The sequence below is a fragment of the Lagenorhynchus albirostris genome, chromosome 13 (genome assembly GCF_949774975.1).
Source record: "Lagenorhynchus albirostris chromosome 13, mLagAlb1.1, whole genome shotgun sequence".
NCBI lineage: Eukaryota > Metazoa > Chordata > Mammalia > Artiodactyla > Delphinidae > Lagenorhynchus > Lagenorhynchus albirostris.
In genome coordinates, this window is record NC_083107.1 from 82,161,446 (window position 1) to 82,180,890 (window position 19,445).

Consider the following 19,445-nt stretch of genomic DNA (forward strand, 5'->3'; position numbering starts at 1 on the left):
GGAGCACGGGCTTCAGTAGTTGTGGCTCGCGAGCTCTAGAGCGCAGGCTCAGTAGTTGTGGCGCACGGGCTTAGTTGCTCCGTGGCATGTGGGATTTCCCTGATCAGGGCTCGAACCCGAGTCTCCTGCACTGACAGGCAGATTCTTAACCACTGTGCCACCAGGGAAGACCCAAAGAGGGTGCTCTTAATTGTTGTCCTGGGTGACAGACATACACCAGAATGTCCAAGACAGCAGGTATGTGCCTGCCTTGTTCTAGAAGACCTGGTCTAACACTGACATGGCAATGGCCGGCTGTGTGTCCCTGAGCACAGCACCTGATCGCTCCAGACCTCAATCTTCTCGTGTGTGAAATAGGTACAGTAGGACGTCATTCATGGGTGTCTGAGGGCAAAATGAGAGAACAGATGTGGCTTTAATCTGGAAACATTACAGCTCTAATCAGAAGTCCCAAGGCACTGCCATGTCCTCATGAGCAGGTGCTCCCAGGTGGTAAGGACTGGAAGGTGATTAGGGGACGATTTTCCTACCCTTTTAGGAACGGTCCTGGGATGAAAGGGGAGGACATTTCTGAGGACAGGGGGGCCGTGAGGAGCCCTTTGGAAAATGTTCGCGTTCCCCTGAGGAACCCCATCCCATCACAGCTCTCAGGACACCCCCAACAGTCCTGCTGGGTGGAGCTGGTACCTCCCCACTGCAGACAAGGAAACTCAGCCCCCAAGAGATCACAAGGCTGGCCTGCAGCCCCACAGCTGGAATGCAGACCTTCAGAGGAGCTTCAAGGCCTACAAACTCCACCCACGACCCCAGACACTGGGAATTACCGAGCAATTCCTGCAAGCCAGCCACTGGCTAAATGTCTCAGCGACTGGCCCATTTGACCCTAAGAGGAGGCATCACATTCTCCATTTTCAGAGGGGGAATCAAAGGCTCCCCCAGAGTTGACTCCCAGCTCCAGGGTCCAGTGGAACTAGAACCCTCTTCCACCAGACTCCACAGCCCACAGCCTCCCGCTAGGACATTTCCAGGAAAGTTGACTGGGCCTGGCCTGGAGCCCAGCTGACAGGAAGCAGCCAGAGGGACGCCTACGTGGATTGGAGTTTGATAAAATGAAGTCTGCAGGCCCTGCTGGCTGGGTTGGAGAATCCCTCCCCTTCCCTGGGGAGACCTGGGGGCCTGGCTCCTACCTGCAAGGGTGGGGCTCTGTTGGATCCATCAGGGAAAGGTGTCTCTCATCCTGGCACAGCTGGCCTTGCCCCTCCTGTGGTAAGAGCCCCTTCCCACCCCCATCTCTGCCCGTCCAGGTGGCTCCTCACCCGCATGGGGGGAGGGGCCCCATGACTGGGGGCAGCGGCTTCGAGCTCCCCAGGGTGGCGACCCCAGCTCAGTCAGAAGCTTGGGTTCCGACTCTGCCTTTCACACCGTCGTGTTCTTGCTGCAACTCCTTTTCCTTGGGGTGAGTGTTCAGCCCCCCACGCACACTCGCTCAGTTGCCTTTATCGTGTCCCACCTTTTTCCATAACACTGATCACCTTATGGGTTTATCACGCCCCTTGTTCAGTCTCTGTCCCGCTCTCCATGGCGCTGTGAGCCCCTGGGGCTGGGGAGCCCATCCCTGGCATTTTGTAGGGATCTGAAGACGCTCGTCAGAGGCCTGTGTAGAGCTCCAGTCAAGGGCACCCCACCATCTGCGCACAGGAGGGCACACCCCTTCTCGGCCAGGGGCGGGTGGGGTGAGGCCTTGCACACCTTCCCTCCCTGGCATCCCACTTTAGTCATGATGCTCCCTTCGCCCATGGGCCTTGCAGCTTCCTGGGCTGAGCGTGGTCACATCTGTTTAATGTGCTGCTCTTTGCAAAGAAAGCTCCACCCCAATTGCCCTCATTTGATCTCCTGCAAGGAAGGCCTCAGCACCCCTTCTGGACAGACGAGAATGCTGGGCCTGGGAGACCCGCTGCCCGGCCTGGTCCGGGCACAGCCACGATGCGGGTCCCACCCCAGGTTCCTGGCTCCCACTGCGGGATCCCTGCAAGCTGCGCATCCTCAGAGCCCCAGCGCCGCTCACCACCCCGAGGAGTCCTTCCAGCACCAGGCCCTGGCGTGCCACAGGAGCTCCTCAGTTAGCGCGAAAGCCGCCCCCTGTGCCCGTCCTGCCTCTCCCTTCCAGAATCGCGAGGCACACGGACAGGGCCCCCTTCGGCAGAGCCTGAAGACGGCTCTCACGACCTCCTCAAGCATCCCTTCTCCAGCCTGCAATTTTCCCAGTTCCTTTAGCTTGTTCCCTGTGATCTAGTTTTCCGTTTGGCTTGCCTGCAGGACGCGAATAAGCGGGTATTTCTGGTCTTTTAGGAAGGGCCCAGAGACTTCAGTAAAACTGCCTCATGACAAGAGTGACAGTCTCAATCCGCGCAGCCAAACGTACGATACTCAAGGTTCAGACACCTACCTCCAAACTGCAATGTTTGGAGAGAGACGGTTTCTTCTGAGCTGGGGTGGGGTGTGGCGGTGGGACTGCTGGGGACCGTCTCGCCCCCCCCTCACGTGAGAACTCTTGTGCAGAGTAACCCACAACTGAGGGACGAGTTCTCTGAAGCATCTTCTGAGCCATACCTGCATGACACATTGTGAGCCCATCAGTCACTATTGGTGTATTCACTGATTGGTCAACCACTGATTTTGCTTCAGCTGGGGAAAGGGTTTTCTGTCACCTGCAACCCAAAGCTCCTTGGCTGGGACGGCTTTGTGAGCACAAAGTATCCTATGGTGGCACCTTAAAAACTGGGGTCCTAACAACGCCTAAGCTTATGGTACTTATAAAATAATTATAATCGTGTATACTATAATTCATATTAATTAATAATATAAATTTAAAACAAGCTAAGCCACCAATCCAGAGTCATAGAAAAGGTCTGAGGCCATGTTTATCCACATGCTTGGGAACAATTAATATTAATTAGGAAAGAAATAAACTGACATCTAGTAAGGACCCCCACTTTCTGTGTTCCAGGCACTGGGCCAGGCCCTTTCACATGCTTTATTTCATCTCCCCAACAGCTGTGAGGCAGTGTGTTACTTGGGATAACTCTAGCTGCTGTAACAAACAGACCGCAAATGAATGATGGCTCGATAACCACAGAGGTCTGCAAAGAGGCTGGGAAGTGTATCCAGGAAGACGAGGACAGGGGCCTGGGAACAGCCTGCAGTGTCTCCTACAACAGTGTCACCTGCTCCAACATGAACAATGAGAGACTTGGCTGGTGAGGGACGGAGTCAGGATCTGGACTCGAGTCTGTCTGACCCTATGGCTCACTCACTCGCCCTTCCCCCTGCTGCCCGAATCGGTGATTGGGAGAGCAGCGGGGGTCTTCTTGTGGGGCTTACAGTCCCTTGGGGAAACCCTAAACACTGGGAGGACGATTCCCAATGGAATATAACAGAGTGGGACGGGTCAAACAATGAGAGGTCAGAGGGTGAGGCCGTGCCGGGCTGGTTGGCCAGTGCTGCGTGGAGGAGGGATGGCGGCCTCGAGCTCATGCGGGGCATGAAATAAGCCCCCAGCAGGTGCCTGAGCTGGGCTCTGAAGGGATAACCTCCGTCTTACATCTTTGAATAATTCCAGAGGTAGGAAGGAGGAAGGAGGATTGGCCTTGATATTAATGGGGATGCAGCTCTTTCCTGGGAGCGACTGCCTGTTAATGGTCAGGACTCCGTTTCCCCAGCAAAGTCTCCCACCTCGATCAGGTCACTGCAAAGAGGGAGATGGAGCTGGTCCCACCCAGACCTTTGAGGTTCTGCCAATGAGAAGGGGCAAAAGCATCCTAAATGGTGGGCTCCTGAATTGCTCCCCGAATCCTCCCGCCCTCAGAGCCCCCCATCCTTCCTATGCATACTGCCCCTCCGAGCCTACAGTCACAGCCTTGGGGCTTCCTTGCAGGAAGCCTGAGACAGGGACCCTGGAGCCCACACTTCAGAGGCAGCGTGGTGTCCAGACCCACTGTTTGGGATGCTAGCGATCTCCTCCCCTCTCTGAGTGCATCTGCTGGAAAGGAAAACGTGTGATTCCAGCCTGAGCTGTCGGCAGGGGCAAAGTTGGAACCGCAGCCCTTCCCCCCCACCCCACCCCCGCCACGAAGGGCAGAGGCCCAGGGAGGGGCAGGGCTCGCCCAAGGTCAGCAGGGAGGTTAACAAACAAGTGTGTTTGTGCTTCCCAAAGGTGTGCCCCCCAGCTGCCTGCCGGAGTTTCCGCGGTGAGATAAGAGCCAGTTAAGTCTTGGTAAACACCGGGCTTGGAGTCAGGGCTGGTCTGTGGCACAAACACACTTTCTTCAGCGAAGGAGCAGCCTCTTCTGCTCCCCAGACAGACCCCAGCGCTGCTCTGGGCAGCGAGCCGGGCCTGGACTGGACGGAGTTGGTCCATCCACCTGGTCCCCTGGGAGTGAGCGGCTCTCAAAAGAAGGTTCCAGTCTTGGCTCTCAGCCTTGGCTGTGCATTAAAATCTCCGGGGAAGACAAGGAGGTGTCCATGCACAGGCCCTGGTCCCAGAGATTCTGATTTAGTTGGTTTGTGGTGCGGCCCAGGCAACTGACTTAAAAGACCCCAGGCAACTCCACATGTGAGCCCAGGCCGAGCCCCCCTGAGCTAGATGAGGAAGGCCCCAGGCTGCCGGAGACCCGTCGCTGTAAACGGGCCAGACACCCCACGTGCCGTGCTCCCGATATCCGCGGTGTCAACGCTCCCACCCAGGTACCACACTTGAACAACCAGTTCGCAAAACCCCTCCAGTCAAACTGGGCTCTGCTGCACGGTCTCATCACCCCAGGGCACTTGTACAACGACCTCTCCTGGCCGGCACGCGGCACAACAAGAAGGGAAGCTTCCAGGCTGTCAAAACAGAAAGTCAGAAAGCCTGTGTCCTAAAGTGAGATCCGATTTTTAAAAAAAGGGAGACAGAAAGTAAAAAGTTTCCTGACAATGGAAGACAAGAGGACAAACGAGGAGACGCGTCGGGGTCATCTAGTGCTGGGGCAGAGCAGCTCAGCTGGAAAGCAGGTGGACGGCTCAGCACAGCCAGTGACGTCCCCGGTGGTGCCTGGGGTCGGGGGAGGAGGGGGGCAAGTTAAGATGATGGGTTTTGGGGTTTTTATTGGAATTTTTGAATTTTATTTTATTTATTATTTATACAGCAGGTTCTTATTAGTTATCCATTTTATACATATTAGTGTCTACGTGTCAATCCCAATCTCCCAGTTCATCCTACCACCACCACCACTCTCCCCCCTTGGTGTTCATACGTTTGTTCTCTACATCTGTGTCTCTATTTCTGCCCTGCAAACCGGTTCTAAGATGATGGGTTTAAGGAAAGAGTCTCAGGAGACAAAACAGCTACGTTCTGGAAGGCACTCATGATGCCTGCAGGCTCCCAGGCCAGCGGAGGTCACAGGGGCCAATGCCCTGCACACACGTGCTGTGTCTTCAGGTCCTGTTCCTCCCCATAGTCAGTTAACAGTTCCTGGTGGGTTTCTAGCTGTTAAAATTGGCACCTTGACTGGATTTTTGCTGGGAGGGAGCAACTGAACCTGCGGGTGAGGGGACGGGAGAGGCAGGAGAGGACGCGGCAGGAGCTGGGGCTGGTTGGGCAATGCCGCCAGGAAGCTTGATCTCAGAGTCCTGCTCCAACCCTCTGGAAAAGGAGCTTTGGTGGCCTGCCTGTGACAAAGTGACAACAGTGTTTGTGGGGTGACTCTCCTAAAGCCAAGTGTGTCCCATGTAAAGTTCTGGCCTTTGTGCTGAGATGTATAAATGTGTCCTTTCTTTCACGAAACGATGGGAGACTGGATTGCTGTTGCTTATTTTTTAAATGTCTTCCCTTGATGTAATGAGAAATGGGTGCCTCTCTGTGGGTCCTACCCGGCTGGGAGGGGGGTATCATGGGTGGGAATTCCAGAATCTCAAAACGCTGGATGTGGGTCAACTCCCTCATTTACCGGCAGGATGACTGAGGGGTAGAGGAGAGGGAGTGGCTTGCTCAAGGTCACACAAAGAAGTCCTCGCAGTCTGGAATTCGGGGTCAAGAACATAGGGCGACCCCAGGCTCTGGCTCCTCCAGCCCTGAGACCTCCCTGGTGCCTGGGCATTGTATCAGATTCCACAGGCTGCTGTGACAAGTGACCACCGACAGAGTGGCTTAAGGCAACACACGTTTATTCCGTTAGGGCTCTGGAAGGTGGGAATCTGAAGTCGGCTGGCAGGCTGTGCCCCTCCTGGGGGCTCCAAGGAAAACGCCACTTTCTGGCCTCCAGCTTCCAGTGTTTGTCCTGATCTTGGCTTATACCCCTGCATCACTCTGACCTCTGCTTCTGTCCTCACATCTCTGTCTCTGGCTCTGACCCTCCTGCCCTCTCTTTTCTGTAAGATATTAGTTTGGACCCACCTGGATAATCCAAGATAGTCCTCCCCTCCTTAATTTAATCACACCTGCAAAGTCTCTTTCACCATGTCAGGTAACACTTGCAGGTTTTAAGGATGTTGATGTGGATACATTGTGGGGGGGGTGTTATGGGTTGAATTATGTCTCCCCCAAAGATACATTCATCCTACAGTGATAGTTGGAGACTTCAATAACCTACTCTCGATAAAGAATAGAAAAACCATACAGAAGATAAGTAAGGAAACAGGGGACTTGAACAATCAAATAAACCAGATAGGTCTAACAGACATATATAAAGCACTGTACCCAACAACAGTAGAACACACATTCTTCTCAAGGGCATACGGGACATTCTCCAGGATAGACCATAGGCCAGGTCACGTATTAAGTCTCAGTAGATTTTAAAAGATAAATATTGTACAAAGTATCTTCTCTGACCACAAGAGGATGAAGTTAGAAGTCAAAAACACAAAGAAAACTGGAAAATTCACGAATTTGTGGAAATTAAATAACACACACACAGTCTTAAACAACTAATGAGTCAAACAAGAAATCATAAAGACAATTAGAAAATACTTAGAGACAAATGAAAACAAAAACACAACATATCAAAACCTATAGAACACAATGAAAACAGTGCTAAGGGAGATATTTGTAGCTATAAACACTTACTGTAAAGAAGAAGAAAGATCTCAAATCAACAACCTGAATTTACAACTTAAGGAACTAGAAAAAAGAAGAACAAACTAAACCCAAAGCTAGCAAAAGGAAGAAATAATAAAGATTAGAGCAGAGATAAGCAGAGAATAGAAAAAAATAGGGAAAAACAATGAAATCAAAAGGTGATTCTTTGTAAATATCAATAAAATTGACAAACCTTTAGCTAGATTGATTTTAAAAAAAAAGAGAGTGAGAAAGAGAAGTCTGAAATTACTAAAATCAGAAATAAAAGTGGAATATTACTACTAAATTCTACAGAAATAAAAACGATTATGAGAGAATACTATGAACAAAGGTATACAAATTGGATAGCCTGGACAAGATGTACACATTTCTAGAAACACAAAACCTACTAAGATTGAGTGACAAAGAAAATACGAATAGATCTATAAGTAGCAAGGAGATTGAATCAGTAATTAAAAATTTAAGATCCAACCAAAAAAGCCCTGGACCTGATGGCTTCCCTGGTGAATTCTATCACATACTTAGAGAACACCAATCTTTCTCGAACTTCCCTCAAAAATTGAAGAGGAGGGAACACTGTGGCCAGCATTGCCCTGACACCAAAGCCAGACAAAAACACCAAAGTCAGACAAAAACAATACAAGAAAAGATATCCCTTATGAACACTGATGCAAAAATCCTCCACAAAATACCAGAAAACAGAATTGAGCAGTATATTAAAAGGACCACAAGTGGGATTTATCCTAGAATGCAAGGATTGTTCAACGTACAAAAATCCATCAATGTGACATCTCACATTAACAGAATGAAGGGAAAAAAGACATGTGACCATCTCAACTGATGCAGAAAAAACATTTGACAAAATTCAACACTCAGTAAACACTCAGTAAACCAGGAATAGAAGTTTCATGATAAAAATGCTTAATAAACTAGGAATAGAAGAAAACTACTTCAGCATAATAAAAGCCATATATGGAAAATCCACAGCAAACACCATGCTCAATAGTGGAAGATGGAAAGCTTTTCCTGTAAGGTCAGGAACAGAGCAAGGAACTTCTACCACTTCTATTAAATATAGTACTAGAAGTTCTATCCAGAGAGACTAGGCAAAAAAAAAAGAAAGAAAAGGCCTCTAAAATGGAAAGGAAGAAGTAAAATTATCTCTGTTTGATGATACGATCTTAAATGTATAAAACTCTAAATATTTCACAAAAAACTGTTAGAACGATTTAAACAAATTCAGCAAAGTAGCAGGACACAAAATCAACACGTAAAACAGTTGTGTTTCTATACACTAACAGTGTACAGTCCAAAGAGGAAATTAAGAAAACAGGTGTGTGTGTTTAACTCTGTGACGAGGGCCCAGCTTCTGGGGGACATCCACACCCTGAGGTCCGAGGCAACAAGGACTGAAGTGTGTTTCAGTCCATCCTCATGGACTCCAGCTTGTGTTGCAGGGTTCCAGCTTGTTCGTGTTCTCTCTGCCTGACATCCCACTTCCCTCCCACCTTTTTGTCCTGGGGACTCCAGCATCATCAGGTGAAGATAAGAGCCTTACAGAGACTGCTTAACCATCTTTCACAGTTGCGCAAGGTCAAATCCTTATGATGAATCTCTTCGTATACATGCACACACATGCACGCCCACCACATGCACACATACTACCTACATAGCCCCCCACATGCTTCTTACACACAGGCATACATACTGCATATCTACTACCCCTACCTATATGCACACATGCATACCACATTCATAGGTGGTTCTGCTTCTCCCATTGACCCTGACTGACACACCTGGGGATATTTTTAAAATTCCAAGCCCAGGTATCACCCCAGACCAATTAAACCCCAACCTCTAAGGTGAGACCCAGACATCAGTATCCTTGAAGCCCCACAGATGATTCCAGTATGTAGAAACCACTGGCTAATCTACAGAGACCCCAGGCTACAGCCCCAGAGCCTTCTGGGAGCTCAGATTGGGCCCAGGAAGGGAGAACCCCTCCCCTTACTGAAAGTTCACAAGGTTGGGTTCACTGGGCAGACTCAGAGGACAAAGTCTCAGGCATCCCGGGCCTGCTCTCCTGTGGCTTCTGTTTTCATTGTAACAACTTTTGTTATTAATCTGTAATCAAAATCTCAATTCCCCCATCACCTTGGTGGGCTAGTTCACCCACTGAAACAGTAGTGACCAGGGTCCTGGGCGGCAGACAGCCCTGTTTACCCAGAGGCCGCCCAAGCCAGGTGTAGAATAGCTGGGGTTTCTCCGAAGGGTCTTGGGGTCGAGGTGAAGGGTGGTCTTGGGGTGTGGCCCAGTGGTGCACTGCCTGCTCTCACACATGCTGGGGCTTCCAGCGTGGCCCAGAACCAGGTGATTCATCTTTACGGATCCTGCAAGAGCCTTCTGAAATATATGCCTACCTATGCCCCAGTTAGCTCCTATGTACAACAGACATATGTACATTTGTGTACCAAAAACATGCACTGGGATGTTCTTAGCAGCACTATTTGTATTGAAGAAGTGAAATGACCCAAATGCCCATCAGAAATAGAACAGAAGAATGGATGGATAAACAGCAGTACAATCAAGCATACAACGAAATACGCTACAGAGATGAGACAGAGTAAACTGCAGCCATGTGCAACGAAGTAGAGGAATCCCACAAACACATGCAGGTGAGAGTCCAGACAGAGGAGATGAACACGTAGAAAGAATACACACCATGTGATTCCACTTAAGTTTGAAAAACAGGTAAAACTAAGCTAATGCACTAGAAGTAAGGATAATGGCTACTCCTGCCCATCGGAAAAAGAAAAAAGAAAAGAAAGAGTCCATGGTGAAAGAATTGAAGAGCGATCCAGAGGCCTGGCATTAAGGAAAGAGAGAGAGAGGCAGAGGGCCAGGACAAGACACACACCATCATTTCCCCAGCAGAGGCACCAATGATGGCTATCGCAGGAGGGGGATCTGGAGAGTCATCTTGTGCTCAAGCTCACCTTCCACAGAGTATGCCTGTCTCGTCCCAAATCCCTCCAAGCATCTCTTTCACCAGTTTCCACTTTGCTCGTTGGAATATGTGCTCTGGAAGCCTTAGCCACCAATAAGCTGCTGGTCTACCATGAGGCCGCCATGTTGTAAGGAAGCCCAAACTCACCTGTGTGGAGGGACCCTGGGGCTTCAAGAAAAGAGAGAGATGCCTGGTCAGCCCCGAAGGCCTTCAGCCCCTCGGCATGTCTGACTGAAGCCACATGAGAGCCTTTCAGCTGGACTCTTCCCAAATTCCTAACACATAGAAACCACGAGAGATAATAAAATGATTGGTGGTGCTTTGGGCCACTACGTTTTGGGGTGATTTCTTACGGAGCGGTAAATTTCTTACTGGAATACCTTGTTGAGTGACTTGTAGAATGCTGGCAGAAACCCCAAGTCAGAGGGCTTTGGGCAAAAGAGAACACTGGGGTGTGAGCCCTCTAGGGGCCAGATCCCACTGATGAAGGTCGGGGGTCAGAGCTGTGCTGCCGTGGGGGTCACTGCTGCTCCAGAACTGTCTGCCAGGCAAGGTGGCCCAGTGAGCAGTGAGCTGCCTCAGGGGAGGGCCCCGCGAGTCCTCACTGGGCAGAGGGGACGGGGCAGTAGCCAAGGGCTGAGGGCAGGTGATGGAGTCCGAGAGGGGCACCTGCACACAGCCCCACTCACTCTGTAAAGGGAGGTGAACAGCCGCGGTCCAAAATCGACCCGTGAAACCGCAGGAAGTCAGTGGACTCTGCAGCCCTGGAGAAGCTCAGGAGCAGATGAGATTTTAATATTTCAGAAGTTTCTGGGTCACAGCTGAAATGTTGTACCGGAGGCCTGCAAAATGCAGGGCCATACCGAACATCACCCAGCTATATATTCCAGAGGCACAGATGAGGCCGTGGGGCCGGACTCAGCAGCAGCCCCCTGACCTTCATGGGGGGGATGCCTAGGGGGTGACCCAGGGTCTGGCAAACCTGATTGGGTACTGGCCATCCTCACCTGGAGTGGAGCAGTGGCAATGGGAGTGGGGGGCTGCGGCCTCAGCCCGGGGCCTCCCGGCAAGACGGCTGGGCTGCGGACAAGGGGGGTTTGGCCTTGGAAAAAAACAGCAGCCGGCAACCGCAGGGAGAGGCGAGGGGCGCAGAAGAGGTGTATCAAGTTCCTGGGGACCAGGCATGCCACGTTATGCCATGTTCAGACACTTAGGCTTCAAACAGAAATTGACTTAAAAACAAAAAACAACCTCTTCATGTAGTACAGAGAGCGAAGAAGACACAATGCAATGAAGTCGGACAGGCCCCCAGGGCATCTCAGGAGGGGCCACGGAAGATTCCAGGCGCCTCCTTCACTCCCGCTCCTTTGAGGGAAGGCACTCACAGTGAGAGAACTGAGACGCCGCGGGCCCCCAACACCGCCCGGGGGCCGGGGGCCAAGCTTTGGGGTCAGGCAGGCTGCGCATGAATCTGAACAATCTGGACTCCGTCCTTTAAGCTTTGCCCAAGTTACTTAACCTCTCTGGGTGCAGCGTAGGGAGGGGGGTGGTGAACCCTCCCCCAGGGTTCTGAAAACTGAGTGGCCCTGATGGGGTGGGTGTGGCCACAGCCCCGACACGGGGAAAGACTCACAGCTCGGTGGGCATCCACTTTGGAAATTCAAAGCTAAGGGAAATTACGTTTTTTCGTCTTTCTTTCTTTCTTTCTTTCTTTTTGGCTGCATTGGGTCCTCGTTGCTGCGCGCGGGCTTTCTCTAGTTGCTGCGAGCGGGGGCTGCTCTTTGTTGCGGTGCTCGGGCTTCTCACTGTGGTGGCTTTTCTTGTTGTGGAGCACAGGCTCTAGGCGGGGAGCTCCAGTAGTTGCAGCATGCAGACTCAGTAGTTGTGGCTCACGGGCTCAGTAGTTGTGGCTCACGGGCTCAGTAGTTGTGGCTCGCGGGCTCTAGAGCACAGGCTCAGGAGTTGTGGCACACGGGCTTAGTTGCTCCGCGGCCTGTGGGATCTTCCCGGACCAGGGCTCGAACCCGTGTCCCCTGCATTGGCAGACGGATTCTCGACCACTGCACCACCAGGGAAGTCCCTAAGGGAAATTATCTTTTAATTCAGACCACATTCTGGATTTTGGACACCACTTGTCTAGTCATCATGCGTGTGCTTCCCTCTTTGCTGAGTCAGACAAAGCTGAGGTCCGACTTACCGTGTGACTCGTGTGGCCTGAGCCTGCACCTCACCTGGCCTGGGGTCAGAGCTCCCCCCTGGACCGGAGCCCCTGCTCTCTCCCCCCAGCCCAGAACCTGCGATGGTGACACACTGTCTGTCTCCCCGGTGGCATCCAGAAGGGTCTGAGGTCAGACGTGGGCACAGAGCTTAGCACAGGGAATGCAGAGAAAGTGTTCGTAGAAGGAAGGAAAGAGGGGGGAGAAAGGAAGGAGGAAGGAGGGAGCTGAGGGGGCCTCAGTCATGGCTTCTTCATCCCCCTGCTGGCTTCCGGCAACTCGGCGTCAGCCTGGCTGCCCCCCAGCCCCACCCCAGGATGCTGTCAGCCGGCGTCCAGAGCCCTGAGAGGCTGTGCCTGGTTTTCTCTTCTCTTCTTTATTTTTTTGGCCACCACCGCAAGGAGTGCAGGATCGCAGTCCCCCGACAAGCGATCAAACCCGCGTCCCTGGCAGTAGAAGTGCAGAGTCCTAACCACTGGACCGCCAGGGAAGTCCCTGGTCCCAGATGTTTTCAAAGCCCAGCACAGCCCCTCTCAGACCCAGCTACCCCTCCTTGCTCTGACCCTTCACCCACTCTTGACCTACTCTCAAGGCCTTCAGAATCCCTCAAACAGGGTCTGGGGAAGGAAACGCACCGAGAAGGCGTCTTGGAACATCAGACAGGCCTGGGTGAGCATCTCACTCGGCCATTTACCAGCTGCCACACCTGCCTCCGGGTGTGTGGTGCCCAGAGCCCGGCCTGGGACCTCAGACTGTTCACCTGTCCTCTCTGGGCCTCAGTGGGCTCATCTGTAAAGTGAGGATAACATTCCCTGCCTGTACCCACCTCGGAGGGGCCTCAAAGATCACTATCAATAGTTGCCCCTCCCCATTACCCAGGACGTCCAAAGTTTACGGCACAGTTGTAAACGGGGAACTGCACTGATTCTCACCTCGTCTCCAGTGCGTGGCCTCTCAAATGTGCAGAACTGGTTAAAATGCAGATTCCGGTTCAGCAGGTCTGGGGTGGGGCCTGAGCTGCTGCATTTCTCACAGCACCCGGTGATGCCGCGAGAGCTCTCTGACCACAAAGCTGTAGAGAGAGGTCGTCCTGGCCCCATTTCCCCGGGGAGGGGCCTCCGTCTCCCTGACATGTGCCCTGTGCCCCTTGGCGCGTTTGCTTGGGGTGCAAACTAGCCTTAAATTCAGTCCTTACAGCCCGACCACGCCCCTGGCAGCCAGGTGCATGGGCGTCTGCTTAATGAACACTTGGGTATCTCTTGGGATCACAACCTCCCACCTCTGATTAATGAACACTTGAGTATTTCTTGGGGTGACGACCTCCAACCTCTGAGAGGATGCCTGAGCGTCTGGCTCCCCAGCACTGCAGCTGGGACACATCATTTCCCAATTCAAGGGCCAGCTGAGACAGGTGCCACCAGGGCTCTGGGCTGGTCACAGCAAGAACAGGCAGCGGGCAGCTGGTGACCACGTCTTCCTCAATGGACTGAGGTCACCTCCACTCAGCAGCTGAAGGACTTCACGAAGATCAGAGGAGATGACGGTGTCCATGAAAGGGGGTAGACAGTTGGGGCTCAAGTTCCTACTTGGCCACTGACTGGCTGAAGACATCAATGGGGTCCGACCTTCTGGTTCTCGGTAGCTAGACAAGGACAATAACAACTACTTGCAGTCTAGCTGTTGAACATGAAAATACCCAGTGAATCTAAGGGGCCCAGCATGGTACCTGACCCAGGGGGGAGCTTGAGACACAGAGCTGAGCCCATTCCTTCCTCCCTGCTGGACCAGGACCACCTACCCTACAGCCCCCTGCACGGGCTTCCATCATCCTTGGTACTTTGCCATCACCAGCCTTGTGAGGTTGGCCACCCAAGGGTGCTTTATTTCCCCGCAGGCATTGTGATGACTACAAGAGGGGCTGGCAAATCCTTCTTCTCCACCAGCTAGGCCTCCCCGGGGCATGCCACAGCAAGGCCACCTTTATTAAATGCTTCTCCAGTCAATTAGGGTTTTCTATGGAGCAGAACATTTTATTAAAAGACCTGAAGGTAAATTATTACCAACCACTAATGATTATATTTAAAAGGGCAATACATAATTTAGAACAAGGTTTAAAGAAGTTAAAATACCTAGTGTATTTTTAGTTGGAGCACTTTTGGTTGCTAACAACAGGAGCCCAGCGGCATCTAGTTACAGCAGAAAAGGGAATTTATCGGCTCAGGAAGGGCGGGGGGCAGGGGGGGCCTTGGGATTCAGACTCAGCTGGATCAGGGGCTCAGATGAGCGGCATGTTTGGGTTGGTCTTCCTCTGTCAACTGCTCTCCTGGCAGCTGCTTCCGTTCTTTGTGATGGCAAAGGTATTGCCAGCCCTTCACTCAGCACCTCAGCCACCCCAAGGGAGAGACGGGCCTCGGTCCCGCCAGCCCCACATTGGGTCCCTGCCATCCTGACCCAGGAAGCAGAGGCTCTCGGTGGCCAGACCTGCTTTCGTGCCCACTTCTGGAACACCTCAGGGCCAGGGGGAATGGGGTCCGCTCGGAACAGGAACAGGACATAAGGACTTCGAGTGGGTGAGGGACCGGTCCCTAAAGAAGAGCGGGTTCTGGTACGGTCGAGCCAGGATGCTTTTAGCAGCTCTCCCCTCTCCTCGCCCCAGCACGGGATCTGTGTCGGGCACGAGTCAATGCAGTGGCTTTGCTCGTACTCAACCCAATTCCTGGAAGCCGGGGGAACGTGTGAAACCTCTCCAGGTCTCCCTGGTTTGTGAAGACAAGGTCATCAGCTCTGCTGACCCCAGCCCTGGAGGATGGCGCAGGCCGGGCTGGCGGCCAGTCGACCCTCGGCCAGCTTGTCAACGCTCCCCATCCGGCCTCTTCCCCAAGAGCCTCAATCCGTGTCACCAGCGCTGGCTCCGCTCAGCTCCCTCCCGTGACACCGGCTTCTACTGGAAACTTGCTTGACTGTGTCTCAGGAGGAGTCAGTCGTTTTCATCCCTTTAGAGCCGATGAGAACTGACCCACCACTGTTGTACTCCTGGGCCCCGAGCTGCATTTCCCTGAGTGAGACGATTCCCAGCATGTGGATCTGTCCTGAGGCAGAGGTGGAGGGAGCAACCCACGCCACCCTGACCTTTCTCCCATACTCAGGGCCCTTCACGGTTCGCAGCCCCCGTCCCGTCCCATCCACCGTATCTCTAGTTCCCCTCGTCATGCCTGTCTGTGTCCCGCCGTTTTATGGAGGGTGAAAGGCACATCACTGAGGCGCAAAGTCTCTAAACCCCACAGCCGTGGGCGGGGTGATCTCCGCCCTGGAACCAGTCGCATCGGGGTAGGGGTGTGGTCTGTACTGGTGACCAACTGGGTGATGGGTTTCTTGACCCTCTCTGAGCCTCACGTGGAAAATCAGGACATTCCTGTGTGGCTATGAAGATGAAATTGAGTTATTGACTGGGAACGTGTGGCATAAACTGTAAAGAGCTGTGCCCCTGAAAGCGGTCATCACCATCTTCGATGTCATCGTCCTGATTAACGGGGCCCCCCTCAGAGGGAGGCCACAGGTGACAGCCAGCCAGCCTCTGACCTGCCAGCGAAGCCAGTGTCTCCGGAGACAGAACGCATGACGGGCCCCGATTCACCCCGAGCTGACTGTTAAATTCCTGTGGGAAAAGGCCTGAGCCGTGACCCCCGGAACAAAACCAACACAGCCGGCCGGCAGCTGTTCTTGAGTTCACGAAAATAAGCGCTTCAGGGCACCTCGCAGCAAGAGCAGAACACAGTCATTACTGGAAATGACAGACGCCGGCTGATTGAGTGCATTCTTCTCAGCCAAACCTGAAATTACTGCGCTATTAATGGGGGCCTAATGGGAAAGGCACAAATACCCCGCAGAGAGCCCCTCCGTGGCCCCAACGGCAGACAGAGCCCGCCGGACCGCACGGCCTGGTGCCTCCTTGCCTGCACCGTCTCCTGGGGTCTGGGGTCACCCAGAGAGGGCCGTGTCCTGGGTCTCACAGGCAGCAAATGCGAGATCAGGTGCCGTCAATGCTTGCTGGATTATTAATGAATTAATCCGTCCTCACTACCAAATTTGCTACTAGGACCTGTGGTCCCCTGCTCCCACCCCCCATGTGGCTTCGGGGGAAATGGGCTACTGCCTAGCTGCTGTGTTTCCCCAGCAGGTCTGTGCTCTCAGATCCCCACCCGAGCACTGCTGTATTTGTGCGTGTGTGCTAAAATATATCTAACATAAAACTGACTATTTTCAGAATTTTTAAGTGCCCATTTCAGTGGCATTAAGTGCATTCACATTGTTGTACCATCACCACCATCTATTTCCAGCATTTTTTAAAAATAAATTTATTTATTTTAGTTATTTTTAGCCGCATCGGGTGTTCGTTGCTGCGCACGGGCTTTCTCTAGTTACGGCGAGTGGGGGCTACTCTTGTTGCGGTGCACGGGCTTCTCATTGCGGTGGCTTCTCTTGTCGCGGAGCACGGGCTCTAGGCTCGCGAGCTCAGTAGTTATGGTTCGCCAGCTCAGTAGTTGTGGCTCGCGGGCTCTAGAGCACAGCCTCAGTAGTCGTGGCGCACGCGCTTAGTTGCTCCGCGGCACGTGGGATCCTCCCGGACCAGGGCTCAAACCCACGTCCCCTGCGCTGGCAGGCAGGTTCTTAACCACTGTGCCACCAGGGAAACCCCTATTTCCAGGATTTTATCTTCCCAAACAGAAATTCTGCGCATTAAACAACTCCTCATCTTCCCCTCACTCTGGCCCCTGGCAACCTCCTTTCTACTTTCTGTCTCTATTGAAGACGACTACTCTAGGTTCCCCACAGAAGTAGAATCATACAGTATTTGTGTTTTCGTAACTGGCTTATTTCACTTAGCATGATGTCCTCGAGGTTCATCCAAGTTGTAGCAAGCATCAGGATTTTCTTCCTTTTTATGACTGAATAATATTCCATGTTTACTGTTTACCCCTTCATCCACTGATGGACATTGGGGTTGCTTCTACCTTTTGGCTATTGTGAATGATGCTGCTATGAACACAGGTGTACGAATATCCATCCCAGTCTCTGCTTTCATTTCTTCGAGGTATATATTCAGAAGTGGAATGGTTGGATCCTATGCTAGCTCTATATTTAACTTTTTGAGGACCCACCCTACTCTTTTCCACAGCAGCTGCACCCGTTTACATTCCCATCAGCACAAAGGTTCTGGTTTCTCCACATCCTGGCCAACGCTCATTATTTTCCCTTGTTTGATGATAGCCATCCTAGAGGGTGTGAGATGGTATTTCACTGTTTTAAGACCTGCCTACATGCCTTTCTTCTGTTGGACCAAAATCCTGGGGCAAGACCCCTCCACAACCAGTGGGGCGCCTGCCACGGGGGTGGCCATTTGAGGCAGTGAGAGTCCATGCTGAGTCCAGCTCTGCCGCTGCCGCCTCTTCCCCACCGGCCCCCGCCTCTGACTCCAGACACTGGCTTCCTTCCCCGGCGTTTCCGGAGGAGCAGCCTGGCATTCCCCCGGCTCATACAAGCCACAATTTGCTCTTCAAATTGCCAAACTGTTTACCAACAGCAGACCTTCCTTTGTACTCTGCTGATCTGCAAAACCAGTAATTATCCCAAGCCCGGCTGCCTCACCCTGATGTGAACAATGGCTTAATAGGAAAATCAGCACAAACAGCTCAGAGGCCCAATAACTGTCCTCCGCTGAAGCCCACACCTGACCCAGCGTGGCCTCAGCCCTGCCACAGGGAAGCAGGAGGCTGTGCTCAAGGTTCATCGAGGAGAGGCTTGGCTCCTTGCGGTGAAGACGGGCTCCCTCTGAAGGAAAATGCAGCTCATCACGTGGTACTGAGCCCTTCCAAAGGCTGGAGCTCAGGCCTTCTAAAGGCTGGTGCCCTGGCGACAATGCCTATAGGTCCCTCGGCTGGCTGGAAGCGCAGGGAGCATGGCCAGAGTCCCAGCCAGACGGACTGGGATGCGGTCCTACCCACATTGCTTCTCAGCTGCGTGACCTTAAACGAGTCACTTGGCCTCTCAGAGTTTCAATTTCCTCACCTATGAAACAGAGACAGTAAGTGTACCCCTCTCCTAGGCTTTCGTGAGATCTCATCAGAGAGATTATCCACAAATAGCTTCTGCTGGAGCGGACACGTGCGTCAAGCAGGAGACAGATGGAGGTGGGTTTGAACCCCAGCTTTGCCACCCACTGGCTCTGGGATGCTGGGTCCTAAACGTCTCTGTGCCTCAATTTCCTCTTCTGGAAACAGGAAGACAACACCCATTTCACCGCATTTGTGCAAGGATTACATGAGTTGCTGGGCACGAAGGCCAAGTACACGGTGGCTGTGCAGCACCCCTGAGGGGTCATTCTGGGAGATGCCTCAGCCCCTAACACCCTTACGGAAGAGGGCCAGTGCTCAGCAAGGCTCACCTCCTAAGTAGGAGCCTGTGCTCCACAACGGGAGAGGCCACAACAGTGAGAGACCCACGTACCGCAAAAAAAAAAAAAAAAGAAGGGCCAGAGCGCGAGGGGCATTTCATGGGATGGTCAGGCATTTGATGAGCTTTTCTCAGACCCAGTCAGTGTCCAGCCAAGGCCCAGAGAGACTCAGAGACTGCTGGGCCCTCGGCCTGCCTCGTGGACTCTCCAGGTCGCCAGATGGAGGCTGTGGACGTGTAAGGAACCTAGGATTCCTGGGGAAGCTGCCCCAGCACCGCGGGGCCGAAAGTTGAGGGGACTGGGGTTGAGTTGTGTGAAGGTCAAACCTTCCCGGAGAGTCGCATCACGGCTCTGGGCCCCGGGGTGGAACTGGGCGGTCACAGGCCAGATGCATGGCTGCAGCTGGGCTCTTCCTTCTGGCGCACCCGTCTCTCGGCGTCACCGGGCTCAGAGCAGAGCAGGCTGATTGACTCTTGGTCCCAGCTGCCATGGAGACCCGAGCAGAGGGACGCTCCGTTTTCCTGCAGAATTGTGTCGCCATTCGATCATTTGTCTGCTGTGTAGGGATTTGCCTGCTTGCAGGCCTGGGAGATTCCAGAACTTCCCTTTCATCTGCATTTCCACCCCTTGCAGGGCTCCTGGTGGGCAGTGCCAGCCCCC

At 52.8% G+C, this 19,445-nt stretch overlaps 1 protein-coding gene across 1 annotated transcript in view; it reads right to left on the reverse strand.

Annotated features, from left to right (window-relative positions):
- Window positions 1-295: 295 nt before the first annotated feature.
- The window catches only part of RRM2 (ribonucleotide reductase regulatory subunit M2), a 92,148-nt gene continuing 72,998 nt past the window's right edge, over window positions 296-19,445 (reverse strand). The window contains exon 10 of the mRNA XM_060168792.1: window positions 296-384. Coding sequence (XP_060024775.1) covers window positions 334-384 — 51 coding nt within the window. The 3' untranslated portion in view covers window positions 296-333. The remainder of the gene's footprint in view (window positions 385-19,445) is intronic.